General features: G+C 42.4%; 1 protein-coding gene across 1 annotated transcript in view; it reads left to right on the top strand.

Moving 5' to 3' along the window:
- Window positions 1-25,920, top strand: part of MFSD6 (major facilitator superfamily domain containing 6) — a 60,689-nt gene that overhangs the window by 23,621 nt on the left and 11,148 nt on the right. Inside the window, exon 3 of the mRNA XM_080933425.1 lies at window positions 18,504-18,601. Within this exon, the coding sequence (XP_080789551.1) occupies window positions 18,504-18,601 (98 nt within the window). The remainder of the gene's footprint in view (window positions 1-18,503; window positions 18,602-25,920) is intronic.

The following is a 25,920-nucleotide window of genomic DNA, read 5'->3' on the forward strand; positions in this document are numbered from 1 at the left end:
ATCCAGCACTCTCTGGAGCGTGCCTGTCTAACCTGTGGGTCATTCCCTTCCTTTGCTTCACTTAGCCATGCAGAGGCTGCTTGTAATAACCACAGTTTCAGGCGTCTCCATTTTTTCCCTTAAAGTATTCAGAATAAGACAGATCAGTGCCTGTTTTCTCTGATTAGATGCTGACTCATACAGCACCCTACAGCCTTGGAAGAATTCTGGTGACAGTGGCGGCCACTGTGATGAGATAGAATGAAGTCAACAATGTCCTTTTTTTTCCCCACTCACTGTGTCACCCTAGCTGTCCTAGAACTCTCCGTGTAGACCAGGCTGGCTTCAGACTCATCTGCTGCCTCTGCCTTCTGAATGCTGGGACTAAAGGTGTGTGCTACCACACCTGGATAACTCACTTCATGATTAAAAAGCAAGACAATGGTGGACCTTAAACAACTTTTGCTTCCCTTCTAACTTAAAGGAGGAGCAGTTCTTTTTAAAAAGGCATTTTCTCCTGGGCTGAGAAAAAGGCTCAGCAAGTGTCTGCCACCAAGCATGCTGACCTGACTTTAATCACCAGAACACACTTTAGGAGAAACTAATTTCTTTGAACTGTCCTTTGCCCTCCACACACATAGTAGCCTATGCATGCCACCTCCCCACAAAGCTAATAAATAGGAAACATAAAATAACATAAGTTTGCAATCATGTCTTATGTGCTCTAAATAATCTAGTATTGCTTGTAGTATTTAAAATAATTAGGGTAACTGTGCAGTTTACTTGAATCATAGCAAGGTTCAATGCAAGCAAGGTCTCATTTTTCACATGACATAGCCACTGACTTGTGTGGCTTACAGCCTGGAGGTTACAGGGAATATTCTCAAAGAGTCCCTGTAGGATGCTGTGACTGTTTGAACTTCAGAAGGAGCAGCAGAAATAGACAAACACACTTTTTTGTTGCTTTTTTAAAAATTTTATTTATTCTATATATGTGAGTACACTGTTGATATCTTCAGACACACTAGAAGATGGCATCCTATGCCCATTACAGATGGTTGTGAGCCATCATGTGGTTGCTGGGAATTGAACTCAGGACCTCTGGAAGAGCATTCAGTGATCTAACCACTGAGCCATCTCTCCAGCCCTGACCCACTTTGAAAAGGTGAAACTGATAGACTGGATCAGTGAGCAGGAGGTTACAAACCCTGATGTGTCCGGGTAGGGTGTGGTGGCTCTGTAGTAGGAAATCCAGAAAGGAGAGTTGAAGGAAAAGGGGAAACATGTTGACCTTGCTTTAGTGTTGGGTTTAATTTGAAGTTGGACTATTCTACAGGGAGCTGTCTGGCACACAGTTAACTACTCTAAACTTGGGCGTGAATATTTGGGACAGTTTAAACCACAAGCAAAGATAAGTTTGCTAAGGAAATCTTGTAGGCTATAAAAGGTAGTGGGCTGTGGAAAATCAATTTACAGTTCTCTCCAAGACAGCACTGTAAGTCCCTGATAGTGTTGAAATATTGGTCCATGACTTCTGGGTTTTAGAAAGTACATGAACGCTGAGAGCATGCAGTGTTTTAGGGATGTGCTCTGGACTTTTATGTAACTTATTTTCCACATCTAACTTCAGGAGTTGACTTTCAAGCATCTTCCAGTATCATTGTGAGAGCCAATGCCCTGCTTTATGAAAGGCCGATTCACAGCAGATGCAGGACAAGCTGAGCCAGGTGGTCCAGCTCAACCCAGAGCTACCACTTGAAAGTATTTTGTGTCTCTCATGTCCTCAGTCAGTGGGCACGGAGTTAGCATCTGTCTATTAAGAACGGTTTACAAAGGCTAGATGCACTGTGGAAGTTTCTCACTGCACTGACTGGTACATTGAAGGGGTGTTTAGTTGTTATCTTTCTTGTAAAAGTGCAGGTAACAATATCATATCAATAGTGCGTGGATCTGCATGTTGCCAGGTCAAGGTGCATAGGGTCTTTCAAACAGCTGACATCTTCCTTAAACATCTTGGTCAAGTCAAGATTTTTTTTTCTACCAATTTATGGTGATTGTAGATTGCCAGGTAAAATGGCATTATAAGGAACTAGTAGAACAGTAACTGACAAAGCCTTTATATGAGAGGAGGGAGGGAGGGAGAAAGTGCACTTGCTGGTATGCATAAAGATGCATATGAAGGACAGAAGACAACTACTTCAGGTTTCCTTCCTCAGATGCCATTCACCGTGTGAGGAAGACAGGTTCTCTCTCTGCCCTTGACTTTGCCAGTAGGCTAGACCAGCACCCGGGATTACAAGAACGTGCCCCTACACCTTACATGGGTTTGGGGATCAAACTCAGCAGGGACATTGACAATTAAATTATCTTCCCAGCCCAGAATTTTAAATTCTTATAAATCATGAGATGGACTTAGAAATCAGTCTAGTCTAATTAAAATCACTTAATTCCAAACAATCAAATACCTTTGTCTTCGGTGAGTGATGGAGTCTAGCTGGTTAATCAGATAAAGTATACTAACCTGGCAATGGGAAAGCTCCGTTTCCTCTGCCTGAGCAGTCTGAGTGGTTCATGTTCTTCATCGCCAGACAGAAGGCAAGGATACATTGTAGTCAGAGCTGCAGTCTTGCTACAGTGTCAGTGTGGAGAATGTGGAATAATGACTGGTCTGTTGTGGGAATTAGGTGTTTACCCCCAACATCTGAGGCAGGTGGATTGAAAGTAAGTGTGGTGAGGCACTGTGCGGTCACCACCTAACTCCTGGACTGATTGGTCAGCTAAACACTCCTATTAAATGTCTACTCACTTTGTGCTTTTATCATTAGACGTTTGAAGTATTTGGGTGTGGCAAGCACCCAGTTTTTTCAGAAGCACTTTCATAAAGACCGTGATTTTGTGCGGTTTTAAATTGTCTCTTCAATTATTAAATTCTTCATGACATTATTTTCCCCATTTTACACTGTATTTAGATATATTAATTCTCACATGCTAAGATGAACTAGATTAGAGGTAAAATTGTTCAGGTCCCTCATTTAAAGACTTTGCCCTGAAGCTTTGGCCTTCAAGCCTGCAGTGGCTTCCATCCTGTGTCAGCTTTGTTCCTAACTAGACAGTGTTGTGTGCTGTGCTGTGTGTGCTGTGTGTGCTGTGTGTGCTGTGTGTGCTGTGTGTGCTGTGTGTGTGTGCTGTGTGATCTGTGTGTGCTAAGCTGCAGTTTTCTTTAGCTGTAAGTCTGGATGGCAGTAATTATAGGAATTAGAGGGAATTTCATGCACATTTTGTCCAGCACTTAGTGTGGGTTGGGTGGAGAATGTTGGGGAAATAGAAGGGCCTGCTGTTACTAGCTGTAATGCTTGAGTGTGAGTTATTTCTAAAATTAAAAAAAAAAATTGTGTGTGTGCGCGTGCAGTCAGTTGTCTCTTTTTACTTTTACTTGGGTCCCAGGAATTGAACTCAGGCCATTCAACTTGCACAAGTGCCCACTGGGCCTTCTGTTACCCCAAGTTATTTTTAATTTATCAGAGTGGTAGAGAAAATACATGAATCACAGTTTGCATACTAGAAACTAGACTAAGATACGGTTAGTTCTAGGTCCCTACTTACTTATTGTGGGGCTGTGCATGACTACCACAGCACATGTGTAGAGGGTGAGTGGAGTCAGTTGTGGGAGTCAGTTCTTCTCTTCACCATGTGAGTCCTTGACATGAAACTCATGCTCATCAGGTTGGGTGGCATGAGCATCTTGCTGACCCTAGAAGCCTTTTTCTAAGGACTTGTCTTTCACAGATACATTATGCCCTGTTTAAAGACAGGGCAGCGTTTGGGGAGGGGTGGCTCTGGCAGACTTCGTTAGCTGGTGCTCCTTAGAACCATGGGGACACATCTAGTTGGTTAAAGTGCTTCCTTTAAAAGTATGAGGACTTGAGTTCAAATCCCCGGAAACCACACAAAGCTGGAATGATAGCACATATCTGTATTCCTGGCATTTTTACAACGGATGAAAGATAAAGTTGGAGTCCTTGGAAGCTTCCGAGCCACCCAGCCTGGGTGTGTAGTGGAGACAGGAGATCCTGTCTCAAGGTGAAAGGTAAGACAGGCACCAAGACTGGCCTCTGATTTCCACATACGTGCCAATGCATGCATGCACGTGTGCATGTGCAGTTGCGCACGCACACACATTCATGTGGAAATTCATGTACAATCAAAAACACACACATCAATATTCATTAAAACGGAAATGCACATATAATCGCATACACAGGACAATACTTCATATGGAAATGCATGTACAATCACACACACACACACATAATCTCACACATAATCTCTCATACACGGAGGGGGCAGGCAGGGACTTGGGGAGGATGTTCCATTATCACCATGGAACACAAGAGCAAGTAATTGTTCTTAGTTCTCCCAAGGTTGGTGTCATGACTGGCATGATCCTAGTTGCATAAAAGAGAAAGTAATTTATTTCCTGTGGCGACTTACTGCATAAAATCCTATTTCTATCCCCAGATCTGCACTTGAGAGAACCTTTTGCAGAGTATGTTGAGAAAAGTGATCTGTCCTCATGATCATTACTCTAGGGCTGCTCATCAGGGAAGGAGTTTATAACTTCCGCCACTGACTGACTGTGTGGATCATGGGGAGGTGGTTTTACCAGTTTTCATTTAAGCCCCAGATTACAGAACTGATTTCAAGACAGTCTTCTCTTTTAGAAGGGAGATAATTTTTCACTGGTGGTTTAGAGCATGTGTTTAAGACACTATTGTCAGAAAAAATAAAAAAAGATATGCTATCTCCACCCTTGCTCAAAGGGCAAAAATTTGAATATTTAAAAAAATCTTTGTAAATTCAGCTAACTTTACGCACGCACACACACACACACACTAGCATTCTCTAAAAGAGACTCTATCCCCAAACAATGTTTAAAATTCTCCTGGTCTGTGATAGGGTTGAATGCTTTATCTGACTTTTTATTTTTGTTTTCTTGGTGATGCCCTTCACAGAGCCAGGTTGAGGCAACCTCCCTCGATGCAGGTATCTCCTAACTCCCTGGCAGAGCATTGCATCCAACAGAGATACAGCCAGAGGTACCTTACTGTGCAGAACCTTGCAGCTCCAATTGTCACAGTTCCCTCTAATTCCTGAAAAGCTAACAGAAAGGTAGTTCTAACCAGTAAAAACAATATCCTTCATGGAATCTGACTAGGCAAGAACTGACTTTGAAATCAACTTTGGCAATCTCAGTGATATTTCCAAAGTTTGGAGGGTACTAGGCATGCATTCTACCTGTAAAAAATCCTGTGAATCTCAGACCGGACCAGGAATTCCACAGTGCCCAAGAGAGGCCATCTGCGGCAGTTACTGATGCCGGGACAGTAACGCTCAAATGAGGATATGAAAAAGCCAAGTAATGTTCAATCTGAACAGCTGTGTGATTTCCTGATTCATTCAATGTCAGTCTACTTATTAGACAAACCAAAAGCCTAAGTCGTTTAACTAATTCTATTTCTATACATCCATGGAAATATTTAGAGAGTTGCAATTATATTATTTAGAAGAGAAGAAATCCCTAGAGGCTTCTTTTTGTAATAGCTCTCTCCAAAGCATTTTTTAACCCAAGGAAGAAAAAAACCTCGCAATTCATTATTTCTGAACTATTAAGAGCTATTCTTTGGTGACTTTTTACTGAAAACATGCCTGAAAGACTCTACAACTGGCACCAGTCATTAAATCTTTGCCTTCCTTGGAAAGAACACACAGAATGTGGGTCTGGCATTAACCATGGAGGGTTTCGTGTCTTTGGACCATGCCACTGTGTTTTGTGGTTGCCTGTAGAGGTTGGGCGTACAAGGGATAGACTGAAGGTCCAGTCCTGAGTCACCTCCATGGCCAGGCATTCCATTCCATTTAGGAAACTAAGAAATAGGTAGCTCAGCCTAGGCTTCACTCCAACTGCTAGTCCACGCCCTAGATGGCTGGGTAGTATGGTAGCCGTCATGTTTGCTCTCACTTGTCTTGGTTTTGTGAGTTTCAAGTTCCTTGTTGGTGAAACCAGAGCAACAACTGTATGGAGTTTACTGCACTTGTAAAAGCCGGTAAGATAACGCACAGCATTGACTCAGTGCTCAGCTAGGAACCGGAAGCGATATCATTACTGTTAGAAGCTCACTCCTTGAGCAAATGTTTATTAGCTATACAGTCTCGGCAGGCACTTTTGTAGGCACGAGAGAATAAGGAGTGCTTGGCAGATGAGCGGGCTTCGTGGACTAATGTTCTATTGAGGTGGGCAATAAAAAGTAAACATGATTTTAATTTCATGAAACATCCTAAATCAGCTAAAGCAAGGGAGTGGGTTTAGTGTGGGAAGGCTGGGTGCGTGTGTGGGGTGCTTTCTCTGACAAAGTGTCAGCCATTCAGAGTCCTGCACACTAAGATTTGGGGGACAAAGAAAACACAGGAGTGTGAATGGCCTAAGTGGTAAAGAACAGTAAGTGGGCAAAGTGGGCGGGAGTCCTGCATGACTCAAGGATCTCAGGAATGGTGGCAGTGTTCTTCTAAGGGGGATGGGATTTGAGCAGGAGATGATGTAAACAGTCCTTTTTTTCTTTGAAAAAAACGCTTATGGAAAGCGTATATCTGCGTACATGTTGGTGTGTGTGTGTGTGTGTGTGTGTTTCCATGTGTCTGTGCATGTATGTGCGGATGCATTTGGGGACCAGAGATTGACATCTGGTACTAGGGCCACTCACTGATTGGCTGACTGGTTGGCCAGTGAGCATTAAGGATTCTCTGGTCTCTACTTAGCCCTGCGAGCTGGGGTTACAATTCACAGGACCATTCTTGGACTTTACAGGGGGCTGGGGAATCCAAACTCATGCTTTGTGGCAGGCACTTTACCTGCTGAGCCTTCTCTCCAAACTCTTTTTTTGTTTTGTTTTTTTAATAAAGATTATTTGATTAAGTATGTTGATATACACCTAGAAAGGTCCATTTTACTACATTCTTTGGATTTCAGAGAAAATATGAATTGTTTTTTTATTAACCTATAAGTCAATACTTTGTATGCTCTTAATTCAGTTGTAATAATTTTATTCTATTTAACAGCATCAAGATTTCTGAATTTTCCTATAATTTAGAGTATTAAGTAAAATATCAAAATATAGTAACAATCTCTCATTGCTATAAAATATAATTATGGGATAAGTACATGACAAATAGTGGTGCTATACTAACATCTGCATGCTTATTACATATAAAGTTCATGCTTATTACATATAAAGTGCATGCTTATTACATATAAAGTACATGTTTATTACACATAAAGCACATGCTTATTACATATAAGGTGCTTTGCAGAAATGAGCTACATGTTTTACCAACAGGTGTTAGGTGTTGCTATGTCCATTTTAAGATTAGAGTTGTAATTGTTTAAATGCCCATGCTCATTAATAAGTTGACAATATGTGTGTGTCCAGCCTCTGACATTGTGACATCGCCTTTTCAACTAGTTCCAGGAACTTCACCATTAAATTACAAAAAGAAAGTTGAAAGGAAATCTCAATAAGTCTGTGGTTTTATGACTTCATGTTGGGGGCATTCTGGTGGTCCTGGGTTCCCGGTGGATTGTTGTTTAGGCAAATGAAAAACCATCAGATGTCAAAGCCCCGCTCTCAGCTCTCAGTTTATAAGTTAGCATGGCAAGGATTTTGTCCCTTTATGGAACCCATTCTTACCCTTTAGTCTTCTTTACTTTTTGGACTGAACAATGTCTGTTACAACTTTCAAATCTCAGGCACCTTGAGACACGGAGTTGTGCAGCGGAGGGCTGGGCTATGTCCTCCCATGAACTGACCTGTTGACACTTGATCTGTCATTGGGATGCTGCCTGGAGATGAAGCCTTTGCAGGTGGTTAGGCTTTGATGAGGTCGCGACCCCATGGGATTAGCGCTTATTAGACATGTGCTTCTGTGCTCGTTTCTTTTCATGTTTGTTGATTCCCTTCCTCCCTCCTCTCTCCCTCCCTTCCCTCATCCTCCTACATTTTTCTGTCCATTTCTTCCCTTCCCTTTTCCTCCCTGTTTCTTCCTCCTTCCATCCTTTTTCTCTGTTTCATTTCCAGGAATGTAAGGAGGCTATAAATAGGGAGGCAGCCTTCTACCAGATAGTAAGAGAGTTGTCACTAGGCACAACCATGGGTCTCTAGGCCCCAGAACTAAATGTCTTTTACAACCCAGGCACCTTCTTTTGGCAGCCTGAGCTAGCCTCTCCGCCTCTACAGGCAGGAAGGAAAGCCTGAACTATATGTAAAGAGATTTCCAAATACTCTCACAGCCAGGGGATGCTGAAAAGACACTCATGACTCAGCATGGCAAAATAGCCAAGGAATGAGTCCAGCAGTGGCAAACCTTTCTTCTGCATGTGTGTGCATCCTTTATGACAAGTACATTGATTTGGCAAACCTGTTTGCAAGCCTAAAACAAATAATAAACAAATAAACATCAAACCAGATTTGTCCATAATCTTTCCTTGTTTGGGAGAAGAGTGAGAGAGACTTCAAGGCTATCTGGTCATTTACAGATGGCAGACATTTACAGACATTATTGTAAGTGTAACCATTATGGATAATATCATGATTTCATTGCAATTAATCAGATTATTGATAACAACTATGGCTTTTTTCTTACTAAGTTACCAATAATTGTACTGTTCTGGAGTTGTGTGAGATTTTTTTAAGAAATCAATTTTAAATGTAGGCAGAACATGATAATTCATACTTGTAAAATGAGATTTTAAGACAGAGGGAGAGGTGTGTGTGTGTGTGTGTGTGTGAGAGAGAGAGAGAGAGAGAGAGAGAGAGAGAGAGAGAGAGAGAGGAAGAGGAATTGAGAAATTTCCCTAAAAGGTTAATGATGGGAGAAAGGGATGGAATTAGATTTAAAGAGCAGGTCAAGTACATTGTACTGAGTGTTCTTTGTGTTGAGTCCTCTTTGCTGAGTGCTTTGAGTTGAGTGTCCTGTGTTGAGTGCTCTGTGTTAAGTGTTCTGTGTTGAGTGCTCTGTACTGAGTGCTTTGTGTTGAGTGCTCTTCACTGAGTGCCCTGTGTTGAGTGTTCTGTGTTGAGTGCTCTGAACTGAGTGCTTTGTGCTAAGTCCTTTTGTTGAGTGCTCTTCACTGAGTGTTCTGTGTTGAGTGCTCTGTGCTGAGTGTTCTGTGTTGAGTGCTCTTCACTGAGTGCTTTGTGCTGAGTGCTCTTCACTGAGTGCTTTGTGCTGAGTGCTCTTCACTGAGTGCTTTGTGTCGAGTGATCTGTGCTGAGTGCTCTTCACTGAGTGCTTTGTGTCGAGTGATCTGTGCTGAGTGTTCTGTGCTCTCTGTGGCTTGTTCCTACTTCCCTCTCTCACCATGTAAACCTGTCCTTGGTTTCTGTTACTAACATAGCTAACAGGAGACTTCCATTGCTCAAAGCCAGCTGGCTGAAGGCAGCCTCCTTTTGGCCTTCAGGAAGCAAGGAACCCTTCCTCACCCTCTATCCTGCCTTTGTTGGATGAATACCTGAGGTGCCTCCAGCTTCCTCAGTGGAGATGAGATGGCCTCTGGGCTCCTTTCTTCCCAGAACACCATTTGCTTCTGGGAAAGCTGTTTTTGTGATCCAGAATCTTGGACTGCTGCTGAGTGGTATTTGCTTTTCTACTTTTCTTCTGCCTGCTCTTCTCATTGATTCGTGAAAGTTTAAAATGTCAAATTTTTTTTTTCTAAATCCAACATAAATACACACCAGGCTTCCTTAATCTAAATGCTCAGCCATGTCCTGTAAAAATATTAATATGCCAAGCTGATGTCCAGGAACCCACCCTGCAATAGGAAAACACATGGCTGTGAAGTCCAACAGTTACTTTACATTGGATCCCTGCCCCCACCCACTTTGCTCATCTGTGAAATGGGCTGCTGGAGTGGCCACTGTGCTTCTCTTAGTTAAAACTCTAGGTCTACTTTATGTTGTGGTTTTGGAAGAAGTCACACAGCAGACGTCCCCTCCTGGATGCCCTTATTCTTTATGCTCCATGACGCTCAGACTGTGAGTAGTAGAACTCTGCAGGAGACATTCACACAGTCTTCTCTGTCCATCCAGTCAGTGAAGGGGATGCAGGTGTGTGACTTAGAGTGGTGCCATTGTACCCTGTTGATGTTCCCCTGAGCTGTGTGGCTTCAGTGGAATTTGGAGCCCAGGGTCTTAGGGGTTTGGGCAGAATTTTGTCAGGGCATTGGTGTTCTTGCTTTGCATTTTACTTTGTGTTGGCTTACACACTTTATTTTCTATTCCATGTGTGTTGGGATGGAAGGATGCATGGAGTGCCACAGTGCATGTGTGGTGGTCAGAGAACAACTCACTTCTCTCTTTCCACCATGTAGGTTCTGGGAGGTTGAACACAGGTTGGCAGGCTTGGTGGCAGGCACCTTTACTGACAGCCATTTTCTTTGCCCTACACTTATTTTTTACCGGCTTATTTGATCTGTTCAAAAGTGACCTTATAGAAAAGGCCACTCCAAGTATGACTGCCTTATTTGAGAAGATCGGGCAATATAATCCACATGCCCCATTGTGCTCTGCACTGGCAAAGTGCACTAATTAACTATGTTTGTACAAGCCTTTCATTTTATATCAACCAGTGGAAAAGTAAATGCCAAGCCCCCAGATAAAGTAAATGAGCAAATATGTCTGAATGAGGCTGTACAAAATGCCCATGGCCCTTACCATAGACCCGGCTTCCTTCCATCTCTTCCTTCCACCCAACTGCAGAGTCCCTGGGACACCAGCACTGGTGACCCATTGTTTATGGGGAGGCTTCAGTGACACACTCTTGAGGACAACCAACATCCTGTATGTTCGAGTTGCAAATGTCTGGCATGGGAGAAGGCATTTTTTCTGGGCTGTGTTGTGTCCTCTGAAAATTCCTAGAGGTGCTAACCTCCAGGACCTCAGTATGGAGTGGGCGTTTGTAGAGGTCATTAAATTAGCATTTGTGTGGGCTCTCATCCAACCTGACTGCTGTCTGTGAAGTGATTGGGACACAAGCAAGTACCGAGGGAAGACGTACTTGACAATGACACAGAACAGGATAGCAGCCGATAAACCAGGTGGAAGGCATTTGAAGAAACGGACACTACTAGCAACCTCTTCCTGAATCCTAAGACAGTAACTGTCTATTGCTTAAACCATTCAAGTATTCTGCAGTGTATACTGGGATAGACCTGCAGGACTGGCTCCATCTTGCTGCGGCCTCTAGTCCTTGACAGATCACTACCTGGCCTCGGCTTGGCCATCTGTGGTGATGTAGAACTTGCTAGCTCATAAGGCAGCTGACATTTGTGTCACATGGGACTTGCAGTTGAAGTGGCAGCAAACCTTACTCAGAGAGACATCAGTGAAGAGGGGAATGTGTTGTATAACTGAAAAGCCCAGCCAATGGCCTTAGGTGTAGTTTTAAGTAGGTCTCAAATGATGTCTTCAGTACCTGGGCTCTTCCTTCTACCAATTCTTTGGGGACAATCGGATGCAGACAGATGTGGGGATCCCGGGCAAATCCAGCTGAAAACTGAGGAAGGCCTCAGACAACACTCTGCTGTACAGATTGTGCCCATGTCAGCCTTGCACTTCCTTCTCCAAAGAAGGGGTACCCACCTGTGAGTATCCTTGTAGCCTGCTTTTCCAGTTCCCTTGGTTATTCTTGCATGTCATCTTATCTGGGGTTCTCTGTCCTCTTCATTTTCAGGCTCTTTGTGTGTGTGTGTGTGTGTGTGTGTGTGTGTGTGTCTGTCTGTCTGTCTGTCTGTCTGTCTGTCTGTCTGATTGTAAGTCACACCTTCAAATGTACCTTTGTGAGCACAAAAGCAAGAGGAGCATCTTTGGACTTGGTCACAATTCTCCTTTAACTTGAATTTTAATTAGCTTTTTGAGTTTTCTCAAATGTCACCTAGAGTCAACTAAATGTTGTCTGCCTTTCCCAAAACAACCAACATATCAAATGCCACTGATTGTGCTCTGGAAATTATAGCATTCATACCATGTGGTTACCTCAGTCCTACCAGGAAAATCTAAATAATGTGTGTGTGTGTGTGTATGTGTGTGTGTGTGTGTGAGTGTATGTGTAAGAGTGTGTGTGTGTGTGTGAATGTGTGAGTGAGTGTGTGTGTGTGTGTGTGTGTGTGAGTGTGTGTGGGTGTTCACTTGGCTTTTACCTATTTAGAAAACCTAATGGTTGAGCAGAAGCAGATGGATCCCATTAATGACAGTCCTATTCAGTTTTGAACATTCTAATTTTTCTTCCTGGACATATATAGACAGATATAAAACAATAAAGGAATGTAAATATGACCAGAGACCTTTTCAATGGTGGCCGACATCATCCTATGAGCTTCTTAGCCATCCAAGAGCAGAAAGATCTGACAATAGCGCAGGATGACTTGGTCCAGCAGCAACCTCAGACCTTTATTGTATCTGCACATGACACACGCAGCTAAGATGACCATCACCTCTCTCCTATCTTCTTTTCTGATGCAGAGTGGTTCTTAGGCCATGTCCTCCAAGGATGGGTCAGAAGCCCAGGAGACCTGCCTGGTTGTCTCTTCAGCTGTGCTGTGGGAACACTACTGGTTCTTGGAGCTTTGTGGCTTGCATGTTAACACTTCTGTCTGTTAGCGAGACAGGCCTATGGTGAGCAGAGCCTTGTTGTCTGCTTCTGCACATGAGCTGGGTTCCATTGCGAAGTGCTTCAGGATGTCCCCCAAAGCCATTTCTTGTGCTTTGAACTCTTTACATCTTTACAGAAATCATTTTATCTTCAAGGTTAGCCATGAACATTGTAAAAAAAATGTTGCCAAATATGGACAGAAATTGATTTTTTCATAAACTCTTCACTTATTCCTGTACTCTTACCAGCCATCTAAAAGTATACATGTACAAACATAGTACACGCATAGTAAAAATTTATATCTTATTTTCCACTGTATATAGTGGAAATGTGTTCATTAAATATTTATTAATCAGTGTTTGGTTTTGAGTATTCACAATTCCAACCAATTCATAAATATGTATTGAGTATTCATTATATTAGGCAGTAAGTATAAACCAGAGTGGTCATAAATATTGGGAGACCTCACCTTCCAGTGACAACATGATTATCTTATAATGTATGGTTACTACTAAGCTAAATGCTGTGCAGAGAGTCACATGGTTAAGTGATCATTTGCAAAAGGGAATGACCCTCATATGTGAAACAGCTGAGTAAGCTCTGAAGGAGCACTGTAGGGGTGGGGACATAGGGATGGGGTGATGTTGTTCCTTCGGCATGCATGTGGGCTAGAGGATCTGGGCTCAGTAGGCTGTGTGAGAAATGGTTTTTAAAAGAATATTGGTTTGGTTTGAATGTCCCCACAACATTCCATATGCTTTCTGATATGTAACTCTGAAGAAAGTCTGTTTCTATAGATTACCTTCTTCTCTTCCTCCTCTTCTTCTTCTTCCTCTCTCTTCTTCCTCCTCCTCCTTTTTGGTCCAGAAAGAAAATGATTGTGGAAGTACTATTTCATGTGACTTTTTCAACTCTTTAGGCAACTATATGGGTTAGTTACACTCAGACTGGAAACAGATTAAAGATAGAGGAACAATATTCAGTAGTATCTCAGCTAGGACCCTGTTATTTATTTTATTTTATTTTTGTTAGGTGTGTGTGTGTGTGTGTGTGTGTGTGTGTGTGTGTGCATGCATGCATATACCACAGGTGTGCTGGTATTTGTGGCAGCCAGAAGAGTGTGTAGGCTTGACCAGTGCTGGAGTTTCAAGCAGTTGTATCATCTGACAAAGGTGCTAGGACTTGAACTTGAGTCATCTGGGAAAGCAAGCAGTTGGTGCTCTTACCCACTGAGCTGTCTCTCTAGTCCCTGCTAGTTTAAGCTGAAACAGAAACCTAGCTCACAAAACATAGGACCTGGAGATATAGATGGGATGTGTAGAGAATTGGCTGAGCATCACAGATGAACCTACATAGACTCCCTGTTTACACCAGGGCGCTCTCTGGAATAATCTCTAGAGAAAGTCTGGATGAAGAGGCTTCCTTATTCTGTTCCGCCCTTATACTTTTTACCCTTTTTTTGTATCTTTTCAACACCTTAATTTCTGTTCCCTCTGCTCCTGCTGTGTGAAACTTGTCAGTTTTTAACCCAGGTGTGTGTCCGACCCAATATGGGTAGCAAGTGTCCCATACGTCTTTGTGCATATGTCCCTGTTTTAACTTCCTTACGTTGTTTCCTTCCCGGTGGATTGTCAGGGTTTTTTTGTTTGTTTGTTTGTTTTGTTTTGTTTTTTAAAGACAAGGAACATTTTCTATTTGTTTTTATTCTCCTTGAACCCAGCAGTGTACAGAGTGCATGTGATGTCTTGGTAAATATGCACTATTAAAACACACATTCACTGTGGTTTTGTCTGGCTCTTGGGGATGAGCACTCTGCCATATTACAGTTGTTACCTTGCTCACTGATGCTGTATCAGGAATCCCAAATGACTTCATAATTCTGTGTCTTTCTTCAATACCACCTGTTGAAAATAGTACCAGCTTTATTGTGACTGCCAGTAACCCCAAAACTGCTGCTACCATAAACTGTAGTTATATAAAAAGTTAGAGCCCCATAAGCTCTTTTCTCAGACTTTCATGTTTTGTTCCAATTTAGGCTAATCTGACAAGTTATTTGGCATTTTACTATGTTTACACATCTTAGTGGGTAATGTCAGTTACACCAAACACCTGCTCCAAACCTGCCTCTTTCTTGTCTGCTTTTCCTATTGACTCATGCTACAAAATAGGAAAGTGATGGAAGTCGTTACTTCCTTCACAGCAATGGTTCATAGGTTCTCCGCCACGCTGGCTCCCCAAGAAGTGTTTTAGGTCACTGGTACCAAGGAATAGTGTAAGCCCCTGAATGTAACTTTATGTTCAGTGTAAAGACTTGGTCTGTCCAGAAGAATGCCTAAGAAGTATCCAGTAACTTCCTTTTAGTAACAAACTCAGAGTAAATGCAGCAGAGCTTCAGAGCTGCCCTAACAAAATCCTGGCGACAGGACAGCTTAGAACCCTTTGTTTCTTCAAAGCTCTTGAAGCTAAAAGTCTAACATAAACGTGCCATCAGGGTTAGCTTTTCTGAGGGCCACTGTTTGCCTTCTTCAACTGTCTGTCCCTTCATTCTCTCCTCTCCTCTTCTGAAGACACCAGACCTGTCACATTGGATTAGGACCCACCCATGTGACCTTACTTGATGTCACCAAATACATTCACATTTAGTCTATAAAGGGGGAATATTCTATAGTTTAAATATCCTGTTTGTTCAAACACTCAAGGGATTCTTGGGTTGCTGAAATGCTTTTCAGTCAGTTAGTATGTTTATGTCTTTGCCTTTTCAAAGACCCAAGAACCACTTTTTTTTTTTTTTTTTTTTTTTTTTTTTTTTTTTTAAAGCTCATAACTCAACCTTTGCCAATCGCTTAAAGCAACTATTCTCCAAAGGTGGGTGAGAAATGAAATGCTCAGCTTCAGAATTTGTCAGCTTTCCATGGCCACAACAAATTACTAGAGACAACATTTAAAAGAAGGAAGATATGATTGGGCTAGGATTTCATTCCATGTTTACTAGGCCTTGTTTCTCTGGGATTGTGATTAGGGAGGACTCTGTGGTGTGGAATGCATGGTGAAAGAAAGCCTCTCACCTCATGGTGGCCCAGAGGCAGAGAACAAGGAAAGGGGTGAGTCCCAATATCCCTTTCAAGTCCATGGCCCCTGTAGGAACTGTTTTTCCCACTGCTCCGAACAAAAACCTCATATGGCAACTAAAGGGGAGGAGGGCTCATTTTTACTCTCAACAGTTTTTAGCAGTACAATCTGCCATGGTGGGGGTGATGGGGGTGGGGATGGTGTGGGGGAGTGAGAGGGTGAGGTGTGGGGGTGGGGGGATGGTGTGGGGGGATGGGGAGTGAGAGGGTGGGGTGTGGGGGTGGGGGGATGGTGGCTTGTCCTGTGGCTGGTTCATTTACAGCTTGGGGACTTGGGAATCAGAGAGTGGGTCTGGAAGCAGGGCCAGCTATAATCTTCAAAGACCTACCAGTAACTCACCTCCAGCAGCCAAGCTCACAAGCTTCCAGAACAGTGCTCCCAGTTGTGACCTACACTGATGTCTTGAAGTTTCCACTGCATTCCAATAGCACACCCATCTGTGGATCAGAGCTGCCACATGTAGACTGTGGTGAACATTTGAAATCCAAAACCTAAGAGGTCCTCTCTGGAATCCAGGAATAAAGATTTTGTGAGAGAATAAAAATTTTCTTTTTTACTAAATAAAATAATATTTTAAAACATTTTAAAATTAAAATTTAAGATATAATGGCAATGCCACCACTTACCAAGTGCTTGCGTTGGTTGTGAGGTCACTGCAAACTGCAAACTTGTGGGATATGGTGCTATTATCAAGTATCTGATGTGTGCAAATCCTGTTTTAGAGAGACAGAGAAAGTTGTTCTGACTATTCTCGGTTTTCTTTTTATGGGGCTTTTTGATTTAACACGCTCTTCTGCTGTGGCTTTGGAACCAAGGGGATGAAATAATGGTTAAATTAAATTCATAGCCACTAAGCTTGTTGGCTGTAGGGAGGACCTAAGAGTCCCAGAAGGCTCATACCAGTAACTCTAGTGACTGAGCTTCACATGTGGAGAACCAACTCACCCATTAATCTGGCTGTTAGACGTTGCGTTACTTTAAGCTGGGAGTTTTGAACTGTGTCCTGGATCAAATAAAGTTTCACAGCTCGAAAGCATGGTTAAAAATAGGCAGTATGAATGTTAGGGGGTGGTTAACAGTTTTGCTTAGGACAGGCTTATGGGATATCACTGGAGACAGCTTGAGAGAAGCCTGCCTGTGGCCCTCCATCCTGACTCAGTATCAGAACAGCCTGGGAGGTTTGGAACATACCGCACCTGGGCACTGTGCCCTTTATTGAGATGGGTCTTGACACAGGTGTTTGGAAATTATCATCGTAAATGTGATACATAGTTAAAGCTACGCTGATGAGCTAAGCCTGTGGTCAAGGTTGTGGCTTAAGGGCCAAATCTGGACTACATTCTGGTTTTTTGTTGTTGTTTTGTTTTAATAGCTCAAGAATGAAAGAAAATCTCTACATTTTGAAAGTGTTTGAGAAAAGGCATAAGGAGAGTAACATTTTGTTATTCATGAAAATCATATTAAATTTAAATTCTAGTGCTTCTAACTGTTGGTATGGCCACACGTGATTCATTTGTGCAGCGTGTGTGGCTGCTCTCACATTGCAATAGACTGTAGCTAGAAAGTTTAAACTGTCTACGTCATGGCCCCGATACTGATCCCTAAGTTAGGCTAAGGGGAAGCCATGAACAGGGCTGCTTTCTAACTTGAAAATGAAGCCGAAAGGCCTGTTTCTGTTATAGGGGTTTATGTCTTAATTTTCTGTGTCATTTTTTTTTGTAACAGAAAGAGGCTGATAGATTACTAGCAAGTAAAAGTATTTTTTTTTATCAAATAAGATCAAAATATATGCTTTTACTCACCACGTCCAGGGGATAGGGTATTCTTTTCTCATTGCTATGTGTACCTAGATGCATGTACACACGTTCTGTCTGTCTGTCTGTCTGTCTGTCTCTGTCCAGTCTCTCAAGGAAAGAAAATAAAAGCTCTGAGGTTAAGAAAGTGACCAGAAGATAGAAAATGGGGAGGGGGAGATGTTTGTGTCACCATGTGCTGAGAAGCCACCACCGTTGTATACAGCCTTGCTGCACAGCCTCATTCTAGGCTCATTTTTGTTTACTTATATCTTTGGTGGTAGTAACATAAGAGATTGCTGTCCATTTATCTGTTTTGTAAGAATGTGATATCACAGGTAATTTTTTAAAATGACAAATGTGAATCAGTTGTACTGCTGAGAAAACACATTTTATTTCCAGTTTACTGTTCATCATACTTGGTTGGCTTTCAAGATGTGGATTTCATGAAGCTCTTCAGTGACCTGCATATATAATCAGGGCTTAGGTTCCCATTTTTACACTTCCCCCATCCACTTTAACCTCTCTGCCCATCATTGTGAAGTGGCTATCGTCCCAGCCAAGTTTAGGCTCCAGCCACCTGGAGGGAGGCCAGCAATGTCATTATGTAGCTGGCCGTGATCCCAGACTATCTGAAAAAGCATCAGTTTGCCACTAATGAAGTTTCAGGAAGGGTGACGCTGGCTTTGACATTTGGGGACATTAAGTATAAGGCAGCAGGCAGATAAGGTAGGAACAGTCTTCTTCCTCCACTGGTGTTTAAGTTTCTCCATGAGCTATTCTGTTCCTAAGCTTGGAACATACCTGTCTCATCATGAATGGTTTGGAAAGCAAAATAAATAATAGTCAAAATTTGCTTCACACTTGGTCCTCAACTGTCCCTCATTTTCTTTTCTTTCCCAGGGTTTTGTACATTGGCCTGGCCTGTAACACAGCTCGATATATTTACATCTCCTACCTGGAAAATGCCTGGACTGTCCTCCCTATGGAAGTTCTTCAAGGTGAGGTGACAGCTAACAAGAGAACAGTCCTGCACTGACCACAGTGGCCCTGGGCCCTGGTCTTCTGTATTGGGTTCTGCTCCAGAAGGGAGGGTCCATTGCTTTGATGTGGCTCTTCAGCTGCTTTGAATGATGTTGAGACAGACACAGCTGGGTGTTTTCCACACCCTTGTTTAAAAGAAAGAGGATAGAAATTCTGTTGCACTGTCCTTGGAAGATGGTTTTAAAATATAAAAGGATGCATCTTTCAAAGGCTTGGGTTCTTCTGACTCCTTTTTATATTAACTGTACATATGAGGAAATATGGCTCTAACATTTTATCTCTTTGGTTATAATTATTGCATCTGGTGGTTTATAACAAAACGGTGAGAGTCTTGTTACTGTTTTTCCATGAACCACCTAAGTCTGTACTCAGACATGCTCTCCTGACTTCCTCCTGTTGCTTCAGTGCACTGTTTCCCATTGAGATATAAATCTGAAAGGCTCTTAGCATGTGGATTAAGAGTACAACAGGCATTGATCTGTGTACAAAGCTTCTTGCCATGTATACATGGACCTTTCTGGATTTTAAAAGCTCTGCTAGCCTATACAGTGATTGAGGTTATGCTCTTTACATGAGGATACTGGAGTAGAAGCCCTGTGACAATCTGGGCTCCTAAACCACTGTTCAAAACACTCGTGATTGCTTAATTTCATTAGCTTTATTAGCTGTTGCTGTATCATTTCCTTACTTGAAGGATGTGAGTGTACTTCAGTCAGGAAAATGTCCTGTCCTGACTCAGATTCAGAGTTACTCATCTAAGTAGACTGCTCATTTACCATAGTCCCTACTCACAGTGAAAAAATGAACAGGCTAAACTATAGAAAATGTATCATTTGTAGTCATGTAACTATGTAATTCAAAAGTATGCACACATTAAAGATGCTTTTCTCAGGTCTGATATAATGTGTCATCGGTAGGAGAAAATGTGTTTGCAAGTATATATACAAAGTGGGGTTATATAATAGCAAGTTTTTGTTTGTCAAAAGGAAAGCTGTTGTCTGTAACTATTGGAAGTCTGGAAGGGTTTTACAGTGAAGCATGCATCTCAGCATTGGGTCACTTAAGAACCATAAAGCAGTAAGCATGAGGGGCAAGGGCAGTCACATAGGGAAAGCTGAATGTGGGGTACTTCTCATGTCAAGGGTCTGTTCTCTCATCCTGCTCAATTGCAATATCTGTTGATATATATGGGAATTAAGACTCTGTAAAGAGATCTGTGTGCCTACTAAAATGTATGTTGCTATAAAAATATAAAATGTGTATTGCATATTCACTAATATACCATGTTTTCTTTAAATTAGATATGTTAGATAGAAAATGACAGTTTGCATAAAAGACTCAAGAAAAAAATAGCATTGGTGAAATTGGGCATGCTGGGTCATGCCTGTAATCCCAGCACTTGAGAGGTTGAGGTAAGATGATTGTTTTGAGTTTGAAGCTAGCTTGAATACAGTGTGAGCTCCTGTCTATAAAAACCAACACAAACACACAACAAAAGACATTCATGGCATGACTAAAGGGACAGAACAAGACCTTAAGCAGAGAAAAAAACAAATGTTCTTTGTTGTCAATTTAGAAATCCTTTCCTGTTATTTAGCAAAGATGTACAAGACAAGCTGAGACACTGTTTTAAAATGGACTCAGGAGCTAAGGTATTGCTGTGCATGTGGTCTGGAAGCCAGACACATAGCACCTAACTGCTAAGGTCTTTGGACAGACAGTGTGCACTGGGAGTGAGAAGCTCAGTGGAGGGAGTAACTAGGTTTGTGAAGCACGGAGTAGAGGCCTGAACATTTTATTGAGAAATTCTTTAAGGTCTGGTCTGAGCTGGCATCTGAAGGGCCACATGCGGTCCATTGGGAGCAGACACCTGCTACGTAGCAGCACTGTGGACCAAAGAGTAGATGGCAAAAGCCACCCACACTCAGGAACACAAACACTGTGCTGACCTGGGACATACTTTCCTGTGGAATTCCCTTCAGGGTGTGACATTCAAGAGCTGGGCATGTTCTGAATCTAACAGGAATTCTGAGGCCAACTATGGCTTAAACTTCTCTACTTTGTTTTATTCTTTATTGTGCCATGGAAATCAGACCTGATCTGCCACAAGTAAGAAAGGTCTACAAATGCATGATTCCTGGGACAGCAGAGGGTTCTGCAGCCTGTGTCCCCAAAGCCCCGTTTCTATGCTGGAAGACATGGCTTCAATCCTAGGCAGGTATTCTGGCTACACAGATCCCTTTCCTTTAATATGTGGTATCCCCAGAAGGCTCATGTAGATGAAACTAATCCACACATTACTAAGCAGGTTTGTTTGGGCATCCTTGGTTCTGGTGCCTGTATAGGCTTGTCCAAATGACCTTAGAGTCTCTGACCTTACAGTATTAGGCAATCGTCAAGGCAAGAAATAATTGTAAGGAAATCTTGATTGTGGGACAAGCCCACTCGTCATCATGAATGCCTGTTAAGGACAGTGTTTGCTTAACACATATCAAGTCTCAGAACTTCAAGGAAAAGAAAGATGTCTTCCCCGATGTGTGTGTACATGTATGTATACACATGTGCATGCACTAGCAGAACACATTGAGAAGTTACAGTATAACTTTCAGGAGTTGAGTCTTTCTTTCTATTGTGGGTTGCAGGAATCAGACTCAGGTCCCCAAGCTTCTGTGGCCTGCTGATCCACCCACTGGCCCAAGAGCACCCTCTTTAAAAAAATACAAAGCAAGTCTGTCTATAGCCTCCGGCTTTTCTACCCATGCCCAAGTTCCAGAAATAACGACTCTGAGGCTGAATTATTTATGAATAAATGCCTACACCTAGAGCTTTGGCTCATACCCACTAGCTTGTAACTTAATTAACCCTGTTTATTCTACTCTAAGACCTGCCACATGGCTAGTCACCTCTCCTCGGGTTCATGTGACTCTCCACCAGTGCTTTCCCCATGTGACGGTCAGTGCTCTCTTGGAGCCTTTCCTTTGAGAAGGCCAGCTCCTGAAAGAATCAGGCTTTCTGCTATGGTGAGTCTGCAGTGGTTTCAGAGTGGGTCTGAGTGCCGGCAGCACTGCTGGACTGTGGGAATACTGAAATACCGGCCAAGGTTTTTTTTTTTTTTTTTACCTTTCATCTTTACTTTTACAGGGAGCATTTAGACACTTGGGATTGTGACATTTGATAAAGGTCAAGATCAGATGTGCTGTGTTCCTTTCCTGTGTAGATGTTAGCTGTGGTAAATCACAGACTCAGCAGTGGATGTGATCACAATGATTCTCGCTGTTAGTGTGTATTGATGGCCTGAGTTCAATTCAGGGATCCACTTGGTGGAAGGCAAAAACTCTCGCAAACTGTCAGCTGATTTCCACAGTCACATGAATGCACCCTGTCCAACAAATACATGTTTTGTTTGGTTTCATGGAGGCTACATACATAAACAAACACACAAAAATGTATTTAAAAAGAATGAATCCAGACAGGGCTGCTGTGGTGGAAGAGCTCCATTTGAAAATTTATTTTTATTTATGTGAATGTGTACATGTGAGTTTATGTGCACCATGTGTATGCATGTGCCCACAATGGCTAAAAGAGAGCATCAGATCCCCTGCAACTGATCTTCAGGCGGTTGTCAGCCACCCAGTGGGTGTTGGGAGCCAATCACATGTGCTCTGTAAAAACAGCCCATGTTCATAAGTGCGGAGCCAGCTCCCCAGCCCCTAAGGAGCTCCTTATGAGTGCCTGAGTTAATGTTTCCAGGACTAACAAGTGAGAACTGGCCAGCTCCTCTGTGGGCTCTAAGAAGTGGGGGCAGAGCTGAGACTCCATGAGAGGTGGCTTTTCTGTCAGTAGCACAGGGCTGACCTTTATGGTCTCAGACTATCTCATGCTAGTCAAGGAGGTAAGAACTCTGTTTCCTTCTTGTTATGTTCTGGAAGCTCCCAGAAAAGCTTCTGAAGACAATTAGCATCCAGGCTTTATCTTATAGAAGAAATTCTATTCTAGACATGATTCTAACTGTTAACACCCATATTGGAAATTTTTCTGCCTGACTTAATCATTGAAGCATGTGTAGTTTGCTTTGTGATTAACTATGATAGACAAATCCAGTCAGTAGCTGGCTTACAAAAGTCAAGTATTTTACAGTTACTAATTTTTTACCCATTTTTAATTGAATATTCTTTGCATTTACATTCCAGGTGTTATCCCTTTCCCAAAATCCTACCCCTCTCGCCCTCCTATTGCCTCAAGAAGCTGCTCCCTCTCCCAACCACCCTCTCCACCTCAGCACCTTGGTGTTCCCCTAAACTGGGAAAAGGAGCCTTCACTGGACCAAAGTCCTCTCCTCCCATTGATGCCAGACAATGCTGCATATGCACCTGGGGCCATGGGTCTTTCCATGCGAACTCATTGGTTGGTGTTTTAGTCCTTGAGAGCTGTGGTGGGTCTGATTAGTTGATAATTTTGTTCTTCCCATGGGGTTACAAACCTTTTCAGTTTCTTCAGTCCTTTCTCTAGCTCCTTCATTGGGGTTCTCGTGTTCAGTCTGATGGTCACCTGCAAGCATCCTCCTCTGGACCAGAATGGCTCTAGGAGAGCCTCTGTGGTGGTATCCATATCAGATTCTTGCCATTAAGCACTACTTGGCATCAGCAACAGTGCTTGGGTTTAGTGGCTGCATATGGGGTATATCCCTAGGTGAGGCAGTCTCTGGATGATCTTCTCTCCAATCCCTGCTCCTCTATTTGTCCCTTTATTTCTTCCCATGAACATTTTGTTCTTCTTTCTAAGCAGGACTGAGGCATCCACTTTCTTGTCTTCTCTTTGCGCTTCATAAGTTCTGTGGATGATTTTTTGGGTATTCCGAGCTTTTTGGGCTAGTATCCACTTATAAATGAATACATACCATGAGTGTTCTTTTGTGACCAGGTTACCAGAAATTCCCTTGTCCATTTATGTCCACCTGGAGTACTCTCTGGTCTGGGGATATTCCTCTGGCAGTTGTGTCCCACGTTTAGCTTTTTTCCAAAATATTTTCAGTTACATAAATCTCTGCAATTTCAGTTATACCGTTATATAGGACTTGTTTCCTAATTAGTTTCCAAATACTAGTTTTGTTTCCATAGTGTAATCCCCTTGCTTGAAAAAAGAAATCCAGGCCTGTACCGTTTGCATTCTCCAAAGACACGTGCACATACGATAAGCTGGTTTTGTCACCCTCTGTCCTGTGCTGTAGGTGCTATTTTCTAATTCAACTGCATTAGTGGCTGAAATAATTCTCTTAAATGTGTAAGTATCAAATAAATTCTGAAGCCCTGGACAGTGTTGCTTCTCTCCCCCGGACAGTGCCTGTCAAGACACCGATGTGTGACACTTAAACTCTCATCTTTATGTTAGTTGAGGGAAGTTTTCAAAATCTACAATAATCTGGAAGTCATAGAATATCCTTTGCTTTGCCCCTTCCCCTGCCAATAAGCTCTGCATCCTTGTGCAAGAGCCTCCCAATCCTGAGCTAAAAGAAGAGACCAACAGTGTAAACAAGAATCAACCAGTCCGGGCAAAGTACTAATGCAGAGTTTGACCATAATTACTGTCCAGTTGGTGTTAGGTAACATAGTCATACAAAGATAAAGTTATTAATAGACAAAACCAATGTCAAGGAGAAGATACTTTTAAAGATTCCCTTGCTAGGGGGCTGTAGAAATGGCTTCATGGTTAAGAGTAAGTATTACTTTTCCAGGGGATCCAAATTTGATTCTCTGTCCCCATGTCTGGTGGTTCACAACCACCTGTATCTCTAGCTTCAGGGCATCTGATGTGTCTGGCTTCAGCTGGCCTGGCCTGGCACACTCACATAGAAACCCACATGCACATATAATATTAAAAATAATAAAAATACGTTTTTAAGAAAGACTCTTCCAAGAGAACCGACTGCAGTTACAGCTGCCAATAAACTGGCATTTGGGAATCATAATTGGTCAGTGCACACTGGTCCTCACGTGTCCTCCAGTGAGGCCGTATCTTTACTGACACCGGGAAAAGCCATTTTCATGGTTGCATGGGAAAACACAGTAGACTTTAGTATTGCCAAGTCCTGACATTAAACAGTTTTCATTTACACTACTAAAGCCGCTTTAAGAGACGCAGAAGGCATAATGTAAGATTCATGACATTCTCAAATGTTGGATGAGGTTTTATCACGCTCACTGCTTTCCTTTATGTATATATATGAGATACCTCTGTTGTATTTGTCCCTATCCTCTTTTGTTTATATATGACATTTTCTCCTGCATTATTCAAAGTGTTTTACCCACAAACACTTCCTTCTTCACCTTCCATCATGAGACCCACACTACCTGCCTAGCTTCAGAACACTGACCTTTTACTAAGTATGAAACCCTGTCCTTTAGGGGTGCTATGTTCTTAAAGGCATCAGTGGGCTCTTCTTTCAGTCAGATCCTGTCCCCCTTCATTGCTGTGTGGTACACCACATGTTGTGATGGTTAGAGCCATTTTTGTCTTTTGTCAGGTATAACATGGTATCTGTCATATAGCAGGATAATGATGAATGGATATGCCAAAGATATTCTCACAGTGCTGTATATTAGTAAATGTAGAGACATAGACCCTTAGCAATAAGTGCACCTTATAATTTTCTTCCCCCTTTCTTCCTCTTCCCCTCTCCTCCTCCTTTCTTCTCCTCCTCACCTTTCTCTTCCTCCTTCTTCAGAAAGTCCTTTGTTGTTGCTGGCTCTAACTCTGGCAGGTTTGCTCTTCTCTCTCTCTCTCTTTTTTTTTTTTTTTTTTTTTTTGCTCTTCCTTGTAGATGCACAGCTTTTCATAGCCCTTATAGTTAGTTATGTCTGGCCTGTACAAAGTGAAATACTACCTCTCAACCCAGTCCACAAGGTTTAATGTGTGAAGTCACCCCTCCTTCTTAGCTTGCTGGATGCTGAAAGTTGGGATAACAAGGCACTGAAGGGGGCAGTCTGTGTGGAGCAGAGATGCTGATCCTCTGGTCTCCTGCCCTTTGGACTTCGTGTAAGCACAGATATTACTATGCAAAGCCAGGCGTCTGAGGCCCATTTGTTAGGACAGTTTCATTACCTTCACTATTATGATTACCTTCTATTGTCTGCCTGGTGGAGGCCTTTCTTAGGAAGAGAGAAAGAGCTCTCTTACTGAGGCTCATCAGATTGATCTTTAAGAAGCTCTTCCAGCCCCCACATTTGAAAGGCACTATGGATTGAGCAGGTGATTTTATCTTTTCGGGTAGCAAAGGTCT

This window comes from Micromys minutus, assembly GCF_963924665.1.
Source record: "Micromys minutus genome assembly, chromosome: 19".
Lineage (NCBI taxonomy): Eukaryota > Metazoa > Chordata > Mammalia > Rodentia > Muridae > Micromys > Micromys minutus.